This window comes from Trichomycterus rosablanca, chromosome 6 (assembly GCF_030014385.1).
Source record: "Trichomycterus rosablanca isolate fTriRos1 chromosome 6, fTriRos1.hap1, whole genome shotgun sequence".
Taxonomy (NCBI): Eukaryota; Metazoa; Chordata; class Actinopteri; order Siluriformes; family Trichomycteridae; genus Trichomycterus; species Trichomycterus rosablanca.
In genome coordinates this window covers 9,614,321-9,627,852 of record NC_085993.1, presented here as the reverse complement: position 1 = coordinate 9,627,852, position 13,532 = coordinate 9,614,321, and the positions used below count along the sequence as shown (strand labels likewise).

Here is a 13,532-nt window from a genome sequence, read left to right as displayed (position 1 = left end):
AAGAACATTTGTGAGCTGAAAATGAACAAGAAATCATCATAATAGAGACTCCATAATAAAGCCAGGCTTTGGAGATTAGAGGTCCAACAAGCTTTTACTTTTACGGCATTTAGCCAAGGCTTTTATCCAAATCGAAAAAGTGGCAGTCTGAGAGTGGTGGGGCTTGATCCAGCGACCTTGCAATTACTAGTCTGGTACCTTAACCAAGGAGCTACCACTGTCCAAGCTCACAGCCAGGGTTTTTTTTTTTTTTTTTTTTATATATATTTTTTCCCCATCTTTTTCCCCAATTTTTGTCCCCCAGTCTAGTTGTATTTAATTACCCTGACTGCGTCCTCTATACTGATTCGTACAGTCAGTACAGACTGCATTTTTCACCTGCATGAGTCGAGTTCACACACTTGACGGGCACCGTGTACGGAGGGCCACACCCCCATCAGCATTATTCCTCAGCCCTGTGCAGGCACCATCAGTCAGCCAGCAGGGTTCGCAGTCGCACCAGTTATGAGGACCTATGATCCGTCTTTCTTACCCTCTAACTCTAAACAACAGCCAATCGTTGTTCATGCAGCCGTCCAGTCTAGTCGGAAAGGCAGAGCTGAGATTCGATACGATGCATTCAAAAACCCAACTCTGGTGAGCTAGCGTACTTTACCGCTGCGCCACCTGAGCGGCCCACGGCCAGGGCATATTGTGTAAAACCATGTTGGTGCATCTATGAGCTTTTATTAGGTCAGACTGTCCAGATTGGTTAGTTTTAGTCCAGATTAATTAGTTTTAGTCCAGATTAATTTCATTGACATGCTATAGGAATGGTACTCCAGTACAGTGTTATGAAGGGAAAATTGTTCACTAGGTTGGGGCATCTGAATCATTCCTTCAATTATTATTTTGGCATCAGAATTAAAAAGTGGATATTATGTAGCAAGTAGGGATGTAACGATGCACCACAAGACAATTAAAAATTGGTGCACATGTGCCATGATTCGAATCGGTTTTTAATTTAAGATGAATCGATATTCACTTTAAACAGCAGAGGGCACTGGCGCTATTCACCTCGCCTGGTTGACGGCACTTCCCAAAGTTGCCAGGTAGGGGATTTTTGTGAGTATTTATGTGAGGATACTTTCTTTATTAGCATTATTCATTTATTATTCATTTATTTATATAATGTTGGATTGTTTATGCATCGTGGGTAGAGTGTATCGTTACATCCCTGGTAGCAAGCGGCTTTCGCTAGCAGGACCTCATTTACGGATTTTCTTAAAGCGTCTTTCCTTCAACTTGAAATCAAAGACTTGATAGCATCTAACATCGCTTTCCAAGTTTTGCCAAAGGGGTTTATAAAGAGCGTTCGGGTGGCACTAGTACACCACTGCTGGGGTCAGAGTTCCAATCTTAGCTGTGCTATTGACCCGTCAGGCCACTAAGGGGCAGTGACAGTGGTCAAACAGCAAGGCGTCATTGCTGCTGCTGACAAGTGGAGGCTCCTGTACAAGGAAAGGCTGATCGCGGATACTACAATCTGTGAGACCCTACTCTATCAGGTGAAAAGAAGCGGTCAATGGCAGCGCATTTGTGGACAGCGTGATGGTGTATGGCCCTCAACAGTCAAAAGTTGGGGGCGGCAGAAATAGTAGCAAGGTTGCCATTGGATACCACTAGGTTCATATTCAGGATTCTTACAGTAGATGATGGAAACACTGCTTACCGAGTTGATGCAGGCCAGTTCCTTGTTGAGGAGCCACGGCAGAGACAGTTTCCCCTCACCCCTGTAACAGGACTGGATCCTCTCCTTGATCTTTTCCTTAATGCGCCTCAGTGTGAACAGGCACAGGGCCGACTCTTTAGGGGGTTTGGCTCTGTTTTTCTGGCCCTGAGAGAAGACCGTAAACAGAATGTCCTCGTTCTCAGACACACCGAGGGAGTTCGCCAGCTGTCTGCCTGGCTTGCTCAGGTAGGCATCCTGGATGAGCCGGTATTCCACCCCATCCTTGGTGCAACCGATGGGGAACTCGACGTAAGAGTAAAACTTCGGGTCGTCCACGCAAAGCCGGACGATCTTGGAAGTGAAGAACTGCTCTCCGCTGGCATCCGGAGAAGTCAGCTGGGTGTCCAGCTGCAGGGTGAGGTAGTACACAAACTGCTCGCTGCTGAATCCGTAGATGTAGTAGATGTCAAAAGTTGGGAACTTGGACAGCGTATCGGATGGGATCTTGAGCTGGGAGGAAACAAACTCATCCTGGTAGACGAAGCTGAACATGTCAGCATCCTCCTCATTCACCATTAGCTTGCGGCTGGAGAGCGTCGGGAAGTATTCGGACTTGCCGTCGATGGGCGTCCCGATGAACAGCTTGCTGCGACTGCCTTCGGAGATGATGACCCCCGACATGGTCCCGGACTCGGCTACACTGGAGAGGTAGTGCTCCTTTCGGTGGTGGGGTTCACCCAGCTTGAAGAGGTCATCCAGGCGCAGGAATTGGCAGATCCCTTGCGAAGTGCTTCCACAAGCGATGAGTCGGTTCTGGCCGTAGTCCACCAGGAGCAGCTTGTTGACGTTGTTGATGTGAGACAACTCGTGTGGGCAGGACTGAACACTGGGCGGAGGGTAGCATTTCTCGTTGTCGGTTACCGGGCCGGTCATGTGACTCCTCAGCATCGTCAAGTTACTTGAGAGCTTGTAGATCCAGTTAACAGAACCAACGTACACCTCACCGGTGGTGTTATGAATGGCCAAGTGGGTCAAACCCAGTTCAGACGGCGAGAATGTTTGGAAGGGCTCTGCGGAGCCTCTATCGGGGCAAACAGACAAGAGGGTTAAAAGCGCAAGTAGGAGCGCTCGCCCTGGGCTAAGGGCGCAGTGCGCCCCCGGCTGAGGCCTCATATCCGCTCTGGTCCACACAGCTGGATAGACAGGACCTCTTCTTGAGTGTTGTATAGTCACTACAACAGTTCTGTAGGTCTATATAGAAATAATACTTAAATCCAACCAATCCAAACAGGGTACGGAATCAAAATGCTCTTATTGATCCAGTGTCCGTTCTTCTGCTCTTCTCAACGCGGTCATTTAGTGCATCATCTGCAACAACTTCACATCCAGGGGGCCTGCAGGAGAGCAAAAAAAAAAACCTCATGAGTACAAATGGAACATTTCCTATTGATTATGCATCAGGCTTGAAAAGCAGAGGCGCGGGGAGAAAAGACGACATCATCCATGCAAAATAAATGGCTCAAACTAATGTGGTCCGAGGGGGCGAAACCTTGACAACATTTAATTACTAAGACGGATGGTGAGGAGGCTCAAGATGGATTAGGAGCCACACTGTACATAAACTCATCATTGAACACCACTGCAAGTGCAGACACACTGTGGTGCTTCTCTTCAATGAATTCATAACGCATCCATTATCACAATGTGTCTGAAAGGAGCTTTTTGCTGATTAAGTATTCTCTCTTTCCACACACACACACACGCACACACACACACACACACACACACGCACGCACAGTTGAAACACACTGAAAAATGAACCCTCCTCTGTGAATATGGAAGCTCATTTTTGTGTATTTTGAAGAATACCCACTATTATCACAATGACTACCAAGCCGAAGGCTCTGTTTAAATACCTACCAGGGACGACCATGCTTATTCCAATACCCAGACTCTAATATAAACCCCTATTCTCCCAAATCAGACATTTCCAGTTGCCTATTACTAGGGATGTAACGATACACTCCACCCACGATGCGATGCGATGCGATTCACGATACTGGGTTCACGATATGATTTTTCTTTAAACAAAATAAAATTGAAGACAAATTATGACAAAGTTTCATTTTATTATTACTGTAATTATAAAAAATAAAATGTTGTATTTGTGCTTATCTTTTATTTATCTAAATAATGAATGTCCTTTTATTTCTGAGGTAGGTACAAACTATGCAAAACAATGCTGCACATTTCCCTTTTTGTGTAAAAAAAAAAAAACAATAAATAAATAAATGAATAATACAAATAAAGAAAGTATCCTCACATAAATAAATTTGGCTGGAAAATTCCAAACCTGGCAACCCTGTAGTGACGTCAACTAGGCAAGGTGAATAGCGGCAGTGCCCTCTGCTGTTTAAAGTGAATATCGATTCATTATACATGTAAACCGATTCGAATCATAACACATGTGAATCGATTTTTAACTGCCTTGTGGTGCATCGTTACATCCCTACCTATTACAAATCCTGTTCTACCATTATCGCACCATTATCATACTGGACAAAGAGTGCCGTAGCCTAGCACTCACCCCTTTAGACATGTGTAATGTCGCCAACTGTTTATTTTTACTTGTCATTTTCATCGAATACTAGTTCTGGCACATTGACCAGACAGCAGGAGTCGCTGTTGCATCGACAATTATCAGAAACCTTATCTGATCTTTTCTCCTGTAGCATCACTGAGACTCCAACTCTGAACCTTGTGATGATGAGCTAACATACTGGAATGCTGCGCCACCCAAGCACCAACTATACACATTTATAATTAAAAAAAAAAGAATAAATGTTTAGCTTATTTATAATATGGCAAAATTCATTGTTTTAGCCCATCACAATTATCTTCACGCTAGGGAGAAGAATTTGCTGTAGCATCTATGAAACGACTGCAATAGGACTGTATGGAACATCTGTATGGACCTTGTACATTGTAGACATGAGGAATCATGGCAGAGGTCAGCCAGATTAATCAACACGGGACGTCAACGGAGCATGGTCGAACTAAATCGAGCATTAGATCAATCCTGTATATGATTCAGTGCTGTCAGGTTGATTCTGACTCCTGGCATCAATGCCATTGAAGAAATATATGTGGTTCCTTAAACAACATTTTGATTGGTTGAACTCATTGGTCAGGGCTCCAAGCTAACAAACTCAGGGTTGAGGGTTTGAATCCTGGCTTGGGCAAGCAGACACTGCTAAGGCTTTGAGCAAGGCCTGTACCTCAGTGGCTCCAGGGATGCTGAATAATTGGCTGACCACAGCATTTAATCAAAATGGGATATGCAAAGGGCAGTATTTGATTGTACGGTATGTGTGTTTATGGCAAATAAAGGTGTACATCCTCTCTACATGATATTTCCTTTGGCTTATTTAATGAATTTGACATTAAATAATGTCAATAATATCAACAAATAGCTACTTATATACCAATAATGTCTATGAGGGGATATTAATCACGTGCACAGGTCATTACTGAGTGGTATTACAGTTTTAGACCCCAACATTCACTTTGGACAACCCTTAAAAGAAAAAAAAAGTCCTACATTAGGATATCTTACCCATCATGACCCGAATGTTCAGCACATTACACTAATCCTTCCAAACAAGATGACAAAGTGCTCTATTCTACCGCTGACAGTCTAATCTCTCTTTATACAGTGTAACCAAATGGAGAGGTCTGCAGCAGCTTTATCCGATGACCTTGTCCAATAATCCTTTAGCCAATGAAGCGTCACCCTTCCTAGACCAGCACTTTAGATTCTCAAAGCCCAAAAAACGTATTTCCCTTGTGTATCTCCATCTGATTCACATCCTAATTCAATCTGCACAGTTCCAACTCCGGAAAACTTGTACACAGTTGTCAGCAGCCAAAACCAGTCAGGACTGAAATGTAGACCGGGAATGTAAATATTCACACTGGCAAGATTCACAGTAGTCATGCTGATAAATACGGACGTGGTATGTACAAAAATAAAAAACGCTTCTTTAGGTGCACAAAGAAAAATAAACTATTTGGTCCCGACTGTATAATCACTGTTAATTCGAAAGCCGTTTCAGCTTTGAAGAGATTCGATCCACAAAGCCGTGGTGACTAATCATTCCACCCAGATGTCAAAAAAAAGCAGAGCGTGTAAATGATCCATTACGTTCAGTCTGTATTCTCACGTGTAGCTAAATGCCATTCCTCATATGCTCCATCATTTTCAATATCTATGCTAGTGAGCCGAGACTTTTCAGGGTGAGGAGGTCAATTCAATCCCATCAGATGAGTGGGCAGAAGCTGGGCTCGGTCCAGAATACATTAAAGGCCACCAAGGCTGAACATTAGGCAACTTTTTTATTTGTTTAAAGTCTGACGATGCTGTTCGTGGGGCAAAACAGAAGCCAACATTAAACCACTGAGTTTTTCTTCTTGCACTTTTGCCAACTTCAGTGTTTTCACCCAGAAGCTGATGGGACATTTAGATCATCAAAATACATCAACAGCCTTTTCTCATTGGTTAGTAAATGAGTTATATTTTTTACTTCTGTGTTTGTGTGGGCACAAAAGTGTCTGGGGTATTGCAGTCAAAATAAAAAAATAAAAAAGGTAAGAGCGCTGCATAAGTCCGACTGGTTTAAATACAAAAATCAATACAGGTATTAAAATGAGAAATTTTTTGCAATCTTTCTAAGAAAAAAGAAAATTTTGAATTCATTATTAATATTTTGTTAATTTGCCGCTCAGGTGGCGCAGTGGTAAAATACCCTAGCACACCAGAGCTAGAATTTTGAATACATCGTATCGAATCTCAGCTCTGCCATCTGTCTGGGCTGGGCGGCTACACGAACAACGATTGGCTGTTGTTCATAGGGTTGGATAAGCTGGATAGGGACTCCTCATAACTGAGTGAATTACGACCTCAGCTGGCTAATTGATGGCGCCTGCACAGTTGAGGAATAATGCTGATCAAGGTGTGGCTCTCTGTGCACAAAGCTGATCGGCATATGAACTCGCCTCGTGCACATGTGGGTTAAAAAATCAAAACAACAGAATCAAAAATTAGTCAATAAATAGTCCTAACTTTTTGACTAGTAACCAAACTGCAGCTTCAACAAATTCCTTTATTATATTTATGCATTTTTTATTTTTCTCCTAATTTAGTTGAATCCAATTCCCCTTTGTATCTCCTCTACTGCTGCAGAACCCAACCCTGACCCAGAAGAGCCATACCTAATGCACAATCTCACTGACATGTGCAGTTGCCAACCGCTTAGTTTCATCTGCAAGTGGTGGGTCCACACAGTTATAGGTATGGCATACAGAGGGTCACGCACTGCTCTCCATTATTCACCATCTCTGTATAGGCACCAGTTAACAAAGGCCGCAATTGCAGCAATTGTTTGTGTAGGCAAGCCGACAGCAAAGTTTGAGATCTCAGCATCATATTGCTCATTACAAATGCCTCCCACTTGTTCAACGCTCCAATTAGAGGTATTAGGGCAATTTGTAACAGATGCGTCCAGCTACAGTAATGCTTCCAACATGCTGCTGGGACTAAATGGCGGCAAGAAAAGAAAACTTGGAAATTCGACCAGGAGTTAGGGCAGGGGCAAGTGAAAACCAAGAGATAAGAGAAAATCAAACCAGGAAAGAGAAAGTGGAGAAGAATGAAGAATGTTTTTCTTTCTCACACTCCTTTTCTTTGCCCATTCCTTATCTCCACCACCTCTTTTCCTATAGAGGCTGATTGAGGGCCTTCTTATCAGTCCATCATCCCCCAAGGACGAGGAAGGGAAGTGGCGTCACTCCTCACCACTCTATGAGGGAGCGAGGGAGGGAGAGAGGGAGCGAGGGTAAGCGGAGTTGGGGGAAATGAGGCAAGTTAGCAATCCTCCGGCAAAAAAAAGCAGTGCCCGTGTAAAACCGAGCCATTAAAGTGCATTACAGGAGTGGATCAGTTGAAAGATATGAGCTCATAATGTCCAGTGAAATAGGATGTGTGTGACATCATAATGATCAATCTGAATAAGTACATAAAAAGAAAACCCAGAATGAACATGAAGAACATGAAGTGAACATGCTTTCATCTAGACAGACCATCAAGTGCTGGACGCAGCCAGTCCACCCGTATTTTGGATAGAATTGGCAGGAACATGACTGGCAAAGGATGAACCATAAATGCTTGATTCCTAAAGTGAGGGGCTTCAGTGGAACGGTGTAAGGTCACTTGCTGAGACGGTTCAGGTTCACTTGTCCCCTTAGTCAGTACAAATCAATTCAAATGTATCCTAGTCTGATCAATGTGATGGAAGCAACACAGTGGTACAACCAGTATCCAGCTGCTGCAGCCCAGACACTGAGATCACGAGGACTTGGGTTAAAATCTCTTCATAGGTCACCATTGGTCACCACCAGTAAGGAATTAATTGATTGATTTGAATTGTTGATTGTGTCACGCTGCATCATGGATACATGAACGTGTTCCCACCCTATGTCTAGTGTTTCTGTTAAGGCTTAAGACCTTTTATGACTCTTTTTGGAAGGCAACCCCTCCTCTACAAGGTACTAGCAAATTAAAGGGTTTAACGAGTAAGAAAATTAGGTCAATCATAAGCTGTGGAGCTCAGTCTCATCAAATGTAACCCAACTGAAGACATGGAAGAATTGGAACGCCAGCAGAGCTCACCACAGTCATTAAAACATTAACAGAAGGATATCCGTTTTCTTATATGGTGTCCTTTATTGGTCAAATCGAGGCGGCACAGTGGGTCAGTGGGTAGCACTGACGCCTTACAGCAAGAAGGTCCTGAGTTTGGGTCCTTTCTGTGTGGAGTCAGCATGTTCTCCCTATGTAGGGAGCTCCAGTTTCCTCCCAGTCCAAAGACGTGCAAGTGAGGTGAATTGGAGAGACAAATTTTTCCATAACTGGTTTAAACTTACACCGATCAGCCATAACATTAAAACCACCTCCTTGTTTCTACACTCACTGTCCATTTTATCAGCTCCACTTATTATATGGAAGCACTTTGTAGTTCTACAATTACTGACTGTAGTCTGTCTGTTTCTCTGCATGCTTTGTTAGCCCCATTTCATGCTGTTCTTCAATGGTCAGGACTCTCCCAGGACCACTACAGAGCAGGTATTATTTGAGTGGTGGATCATTCTCAGCACTGCAGTGACACTGACATGGTGGTGGTGTGTTAGTGTGTGTTGTGCTGGTATGAGTGGATCAGACACAGCAGCGCTGATGGGAGTTTTTATACACCTCACTGTCACTGCTGGACTGAGAATAGTCCACCAACCAAAAATATATCCAGCCAGCAGCGCCCCGTGGGCAGCGTCCTGCGACCACTGATGAAGGTCTAGAAGATGACCAACTCAAACAGCAGCAATAGATGAGCGATCGTCTCTGACTTTACATCTACAAGGTGGACCAACTAGGATGTTGATCACTGTCCACTGTCGATCACTGTCCACTGTCTAATGCAGTGGACAGTGAGTGGACATGGTATTTAGAAACTCCATCAGCGCTGCTGTGTCTGATCCACTCATACCAGCACAACACACACTAACACACCACCACCATGTCAGTGTCACTGCAGTGCTGAGAATGATCCACCACTTAAATAATACCTACTCTGTGGTGGTCCTGTGGGTGTCCTGACCATTGAAGAAGGTGAAAGGTGAAAACAGGGTGAAAGTAGGTTCAAAAAGTATGTAGAGAAACAGATGGACTACAGTAACTATCTGTCCTGTCATGAATGTAACCAAAGCGTGTAAAACATGACGCTAAAATCCTAACAAATAAATAAATATTGGTTGAATCGAGATGATTCAGAATCTTATTGTGGGATTGGCATCAAACCCCTACACCCCTACAATATTTTTTTTTGTTCTTTATCACTCGTCTGTGGCGTGGTTTCGCTCCATTATCCAGCTGTACGGTGCATTATCCGAATCGATTTTAAAAATCGGTGAATACATTTTTTTGACATAAGCAGACACGAGCACAATGAAACGATGGGCACGGCAGAAAAGGAATCTAATTTTGCTCTCGACTGTACCAATCACATCAGGCACCGAGAACAGATGTCAATTTAAAAACAACGGCGGCGGACAAGACGGCAGAGCTCATTTAGGCATGCCATTTACACACCCAATGTGTGCCGGCGTGCGGAAGACGGGAGGAGAGAGAGCAAGAGAAAATGGGGAGAGGCAAAAACCTGTAGGAGATTGTCTCAACACTCATTTCTCTTCATTCGAGGGGATCAGTCTTGACGTAGCAGAGCGTAAATTTCGCAACAAATTGCATCTGCGCACTCTTGCGTTGTTATCTGGAACAGTAATGGGCAAAATGCTATCAGTGCTCGAGACCGGCACACACAGCCATTTGTAGCGAGAGGAGTTAGCGTGAGACGCTGTGTCAGACCAGCGCCGAGAGGAAGCTCCGCAATAAGAGAAAGAAAACGGGAAAGAGATAGATTTAGGCTAGTTATCAAATCCTCGCCATGCAACAGTGCCTGCGGAATGACTGACAGCTGAGAAAATGGTCAATTCTCTTCCCTAGATAAAAAAGGCAGAAAAAAAATCTCCTCCTCTCCAATTTCTCTGAAAGCATTCTGGAAGCACCGAGTTCCAATTTCCGTCCTCCTTTTTAGGCACATTTTCATTTTCAATTCCTTTTCAGCGTGAAGATGTGACCGGGATTTGAAAATACCACAGAAAATGTGGACAAATAAGCAGTCGGGCGGCTCTAAAATTGCGGCTGATGAAAAGAAGAGAGGTTTGCAACGATAAGGGCATGAACTATGACTAGGCCTGCATATGGGATATGGAAAAATTGAAGAGGAAAGAGTTTCATTTCGCCTCTTCCTCCCTTCTCCATTTGTCTGACCCCTGGGGACGTCACCCTGCCTCAACATCCGGCGCGTTCTCAGGTGCTCTTACGGACACTCGAACCCCTTCCCCTTCCACGGAACGCTCATACACGTACACACACACATACACACACACATACACAGCTCCTCACAATCCCAGACGGAGCCCCTGGACAGGCCGCTAAACCTGTCTCCTTAGATAATGGGGTGTGGTGGCACGGCCGGCTGCTGATTTATTGCTTGTGGCATATCAATTACAGCACTCGCTTCAGAGAGAGAGCAGAGGGAGAGAGAAAATTCTGCTCAAAAACACACACACACACACACAATAACACTAACTCCCGAGCACACACACATCCCCGCGGATGCACGACGCGCATCACCGAGGGCTAGGCGATGCGGCGGGAACGTTATCAGGTTACCTGAAGTCATTGCCACCACGCATGATAAACATCACCCGGTTTTATTTTTCCGAGGCTTGGTAATGAACTGGCACCAGCAAAACAATGCAATACGTAGTGCCACATTGAAAAGGCTTTCAGTGTAATAACGGTTTCAATTCAATGTCCACTAAAATAAATGATTTTAAAAGGAACAGCAGGTTCAGAGTCCAGGAGAGCATAATTGGCCCTGTTTTCTTGGCCGGAGGAAGCCTCTTGCTGGGCCATCGGAGTCATTGCAATCAAACGCATGCATCTGTTAGCTCATGTTGGCAGCATCTAAGAAGGCCTAGTGTGAACCACGACTTTGGAAGAACAGTTGGACAGCGTACGCTATGCTATGCGATCGGTGGGTGATGAAGGGTCACACACTTTGTAAATTATTGCTTACCGATAACAGAACTTATGCCAACATTTGCCACATTTAGCAGAAACATTTATCCAAAGTCAAATCCAATTTATTTGTATAGTACATTATACAATAGACAAAGTCTCAAAGTAACTTTACAGCATCCGGAACCGAAAGACCAAAAAAGACCCTGCTGAGCAAACCAAGGGCCACAGTAGCAATGAAAAACTCCCTTAAAATTACAGGAATTACACTCAATCTGTCTTCCGCTGCTGAGGCTGAGGGATACCCGATTGCATCCAAGGAGAGCACGTCGCTGCCCATGCCTCTTCCGACACATGCACAGCCCTCCTCTTCTCGCCCCTGCACTGTGCACAGGCGTCTCTTCCGCCAATCAGGGTCCTTACACAGTGTATGAAGATCCCACCCACACACAGTCCCGCCCTAGCAGACACGGTGACGAATTAGTATCTGCCGCAGGCACTGCCAATAATGTCCACCAGATAGCGCCCAGCCGACCGGTGGCAACGAACCGAGGCTCAGAATCTCGGGGCTGGTGTGCTAGCGGAATATCCCACTGCGCCACCTGGGCTCAACGCAACTTCTAACTAGGACCACATACAAGCCAAGCATTTAAGAGTTAAAGACATTGCTCAAGGACCCAATCGTGGCACCTAGCACTGGTGGGGCTTACATCAGCCACCGTCTGATTACCATTCCAGGCATGTTTATGGAAAGGAAGTTTGGAGGGGGCTTCTCCTCCTAGTGGTTGCAACAGCGACTCCTAATGTCTGGTTGAGGCACTGGCACAAGGAATATGGAGGTAACATTCGCCGATGGCTAATGGAACGCTGACCACATTGCGGCTACATTGTTTTATTTATTTATTGATTTATTAATGGTTTAATGCCATATTTACTGTATTTATATTTGGGTATTATATATTTATGACTATACATATTTGGCAGGCACTTGCTAGTCTATGGTGGAGGGTCTAAGGAAATGAAAAGGATTTTTTTTTTTAATCAAAGCAAAAAGGGGGCAAAAAGAACTGATTGAATTATTATGTATGTCTTCATATCAACAACTTCTAGCAAACCTTTAGCAAACGTCCACGTGTACACACACACACACACTTTTTACATTCCATAAAAAGACGAGCAGCACTAATCAGCAGTTGCAGCCCATCTTCATGCACAAACACTCGAGTTAATAACGTCATAAAGCTACTGCAGCGTTTCAGCACTGTGATAAGATTTCACAACCTCTGGAGGAAAAGAAGGTGGATATAAAAGTGGCAAACACAGGAAGTGGCTGGTCAGCACTCATTACACAGCCCACTATCCCTGTAATTAAACTAAACGAGCAGTGGCTAAAAAGACATAAGAGCGTAGGCGCAATACCGAATTCTACTGACCACTGCAAGAACCAGCAACCCATCCGTTCCACTTCGAAACAGTCCACCAGCGTACAACTGTTGCCGTTGGATGGATACCAGCATGACCAGTGGAAGAACGTAGCCGGAAGGCCAGCTGTTCTAAATACCCCAGACAGATGCAGTGATTTAGCTTTTATTTAATGTAACTGCCCCAATACAGGCAGTGGTACAGACAAACAGACACCCTGTTGTACCAACACTTGTGGCTGAAGCCACACCAGACAGACGGACATCTCCAGTGTTTGTTCCTGTGGGACATAAGAGGGACAGATGTGGAACAGAGGGGTAGTTAATGTGAGATACACCTGTTCACCTTAGGAGACCTTGCCTTTCCTGTCTTACATATTTAGAGCCTTAACACGTCGCCCTACGTTCAAAATGAAAGACCATAATTTGCTGTATTGATGCTTCAATAAAGCCAGAAAAAGGTAGGAGCTGTTTGTGGTACTTCCAAGTAGCAAAAGACCTGGACCTGAATCTGAACCTGTAAGGGACACACAACTTACACCGCTGAGCCCCAGGATGGATTGACACCCTGTGCTGGGTGTGTTACTGCACTGTGCCTAGCAACCCTGACTGGATCAGGATGCTTTACTATCATTATCCTGCCCTGAACCATCTTTACACCAGATAGCAGCAAATTCTCACAAAGTATCTCTCAGTATCACTCAACTGG

At 44.4% G+C, this 13,532-nt stretch overlaps 1 protein-coding gene across 2 annotated transcripts in view; it reads right to left on the bottom strand.

Moving 5' to 3' along the window:
• Positions 1-13,532, bottom strand: part of plxna1b (plexin A1b) — a 268,336-nt gene that overhangs the window by 221,649 nt on the left and 33,155 nt on the right. For both annotated transcript variants that reach the window (XM_062997386.1, XM_062997387.1), the window contains exon 2: positions 1,712-3,105. In XM_062997386.1, the coding sequence (XP_062853456.1) occupies positions 1,712-2,884 (1,173 nt within the window). In that variant the 5' untranslated portion in view covers positions 2,885-3,105. The remainder of the gene's footprint in view (positions 1-1,711; positions 3,106-13,532) is intronic.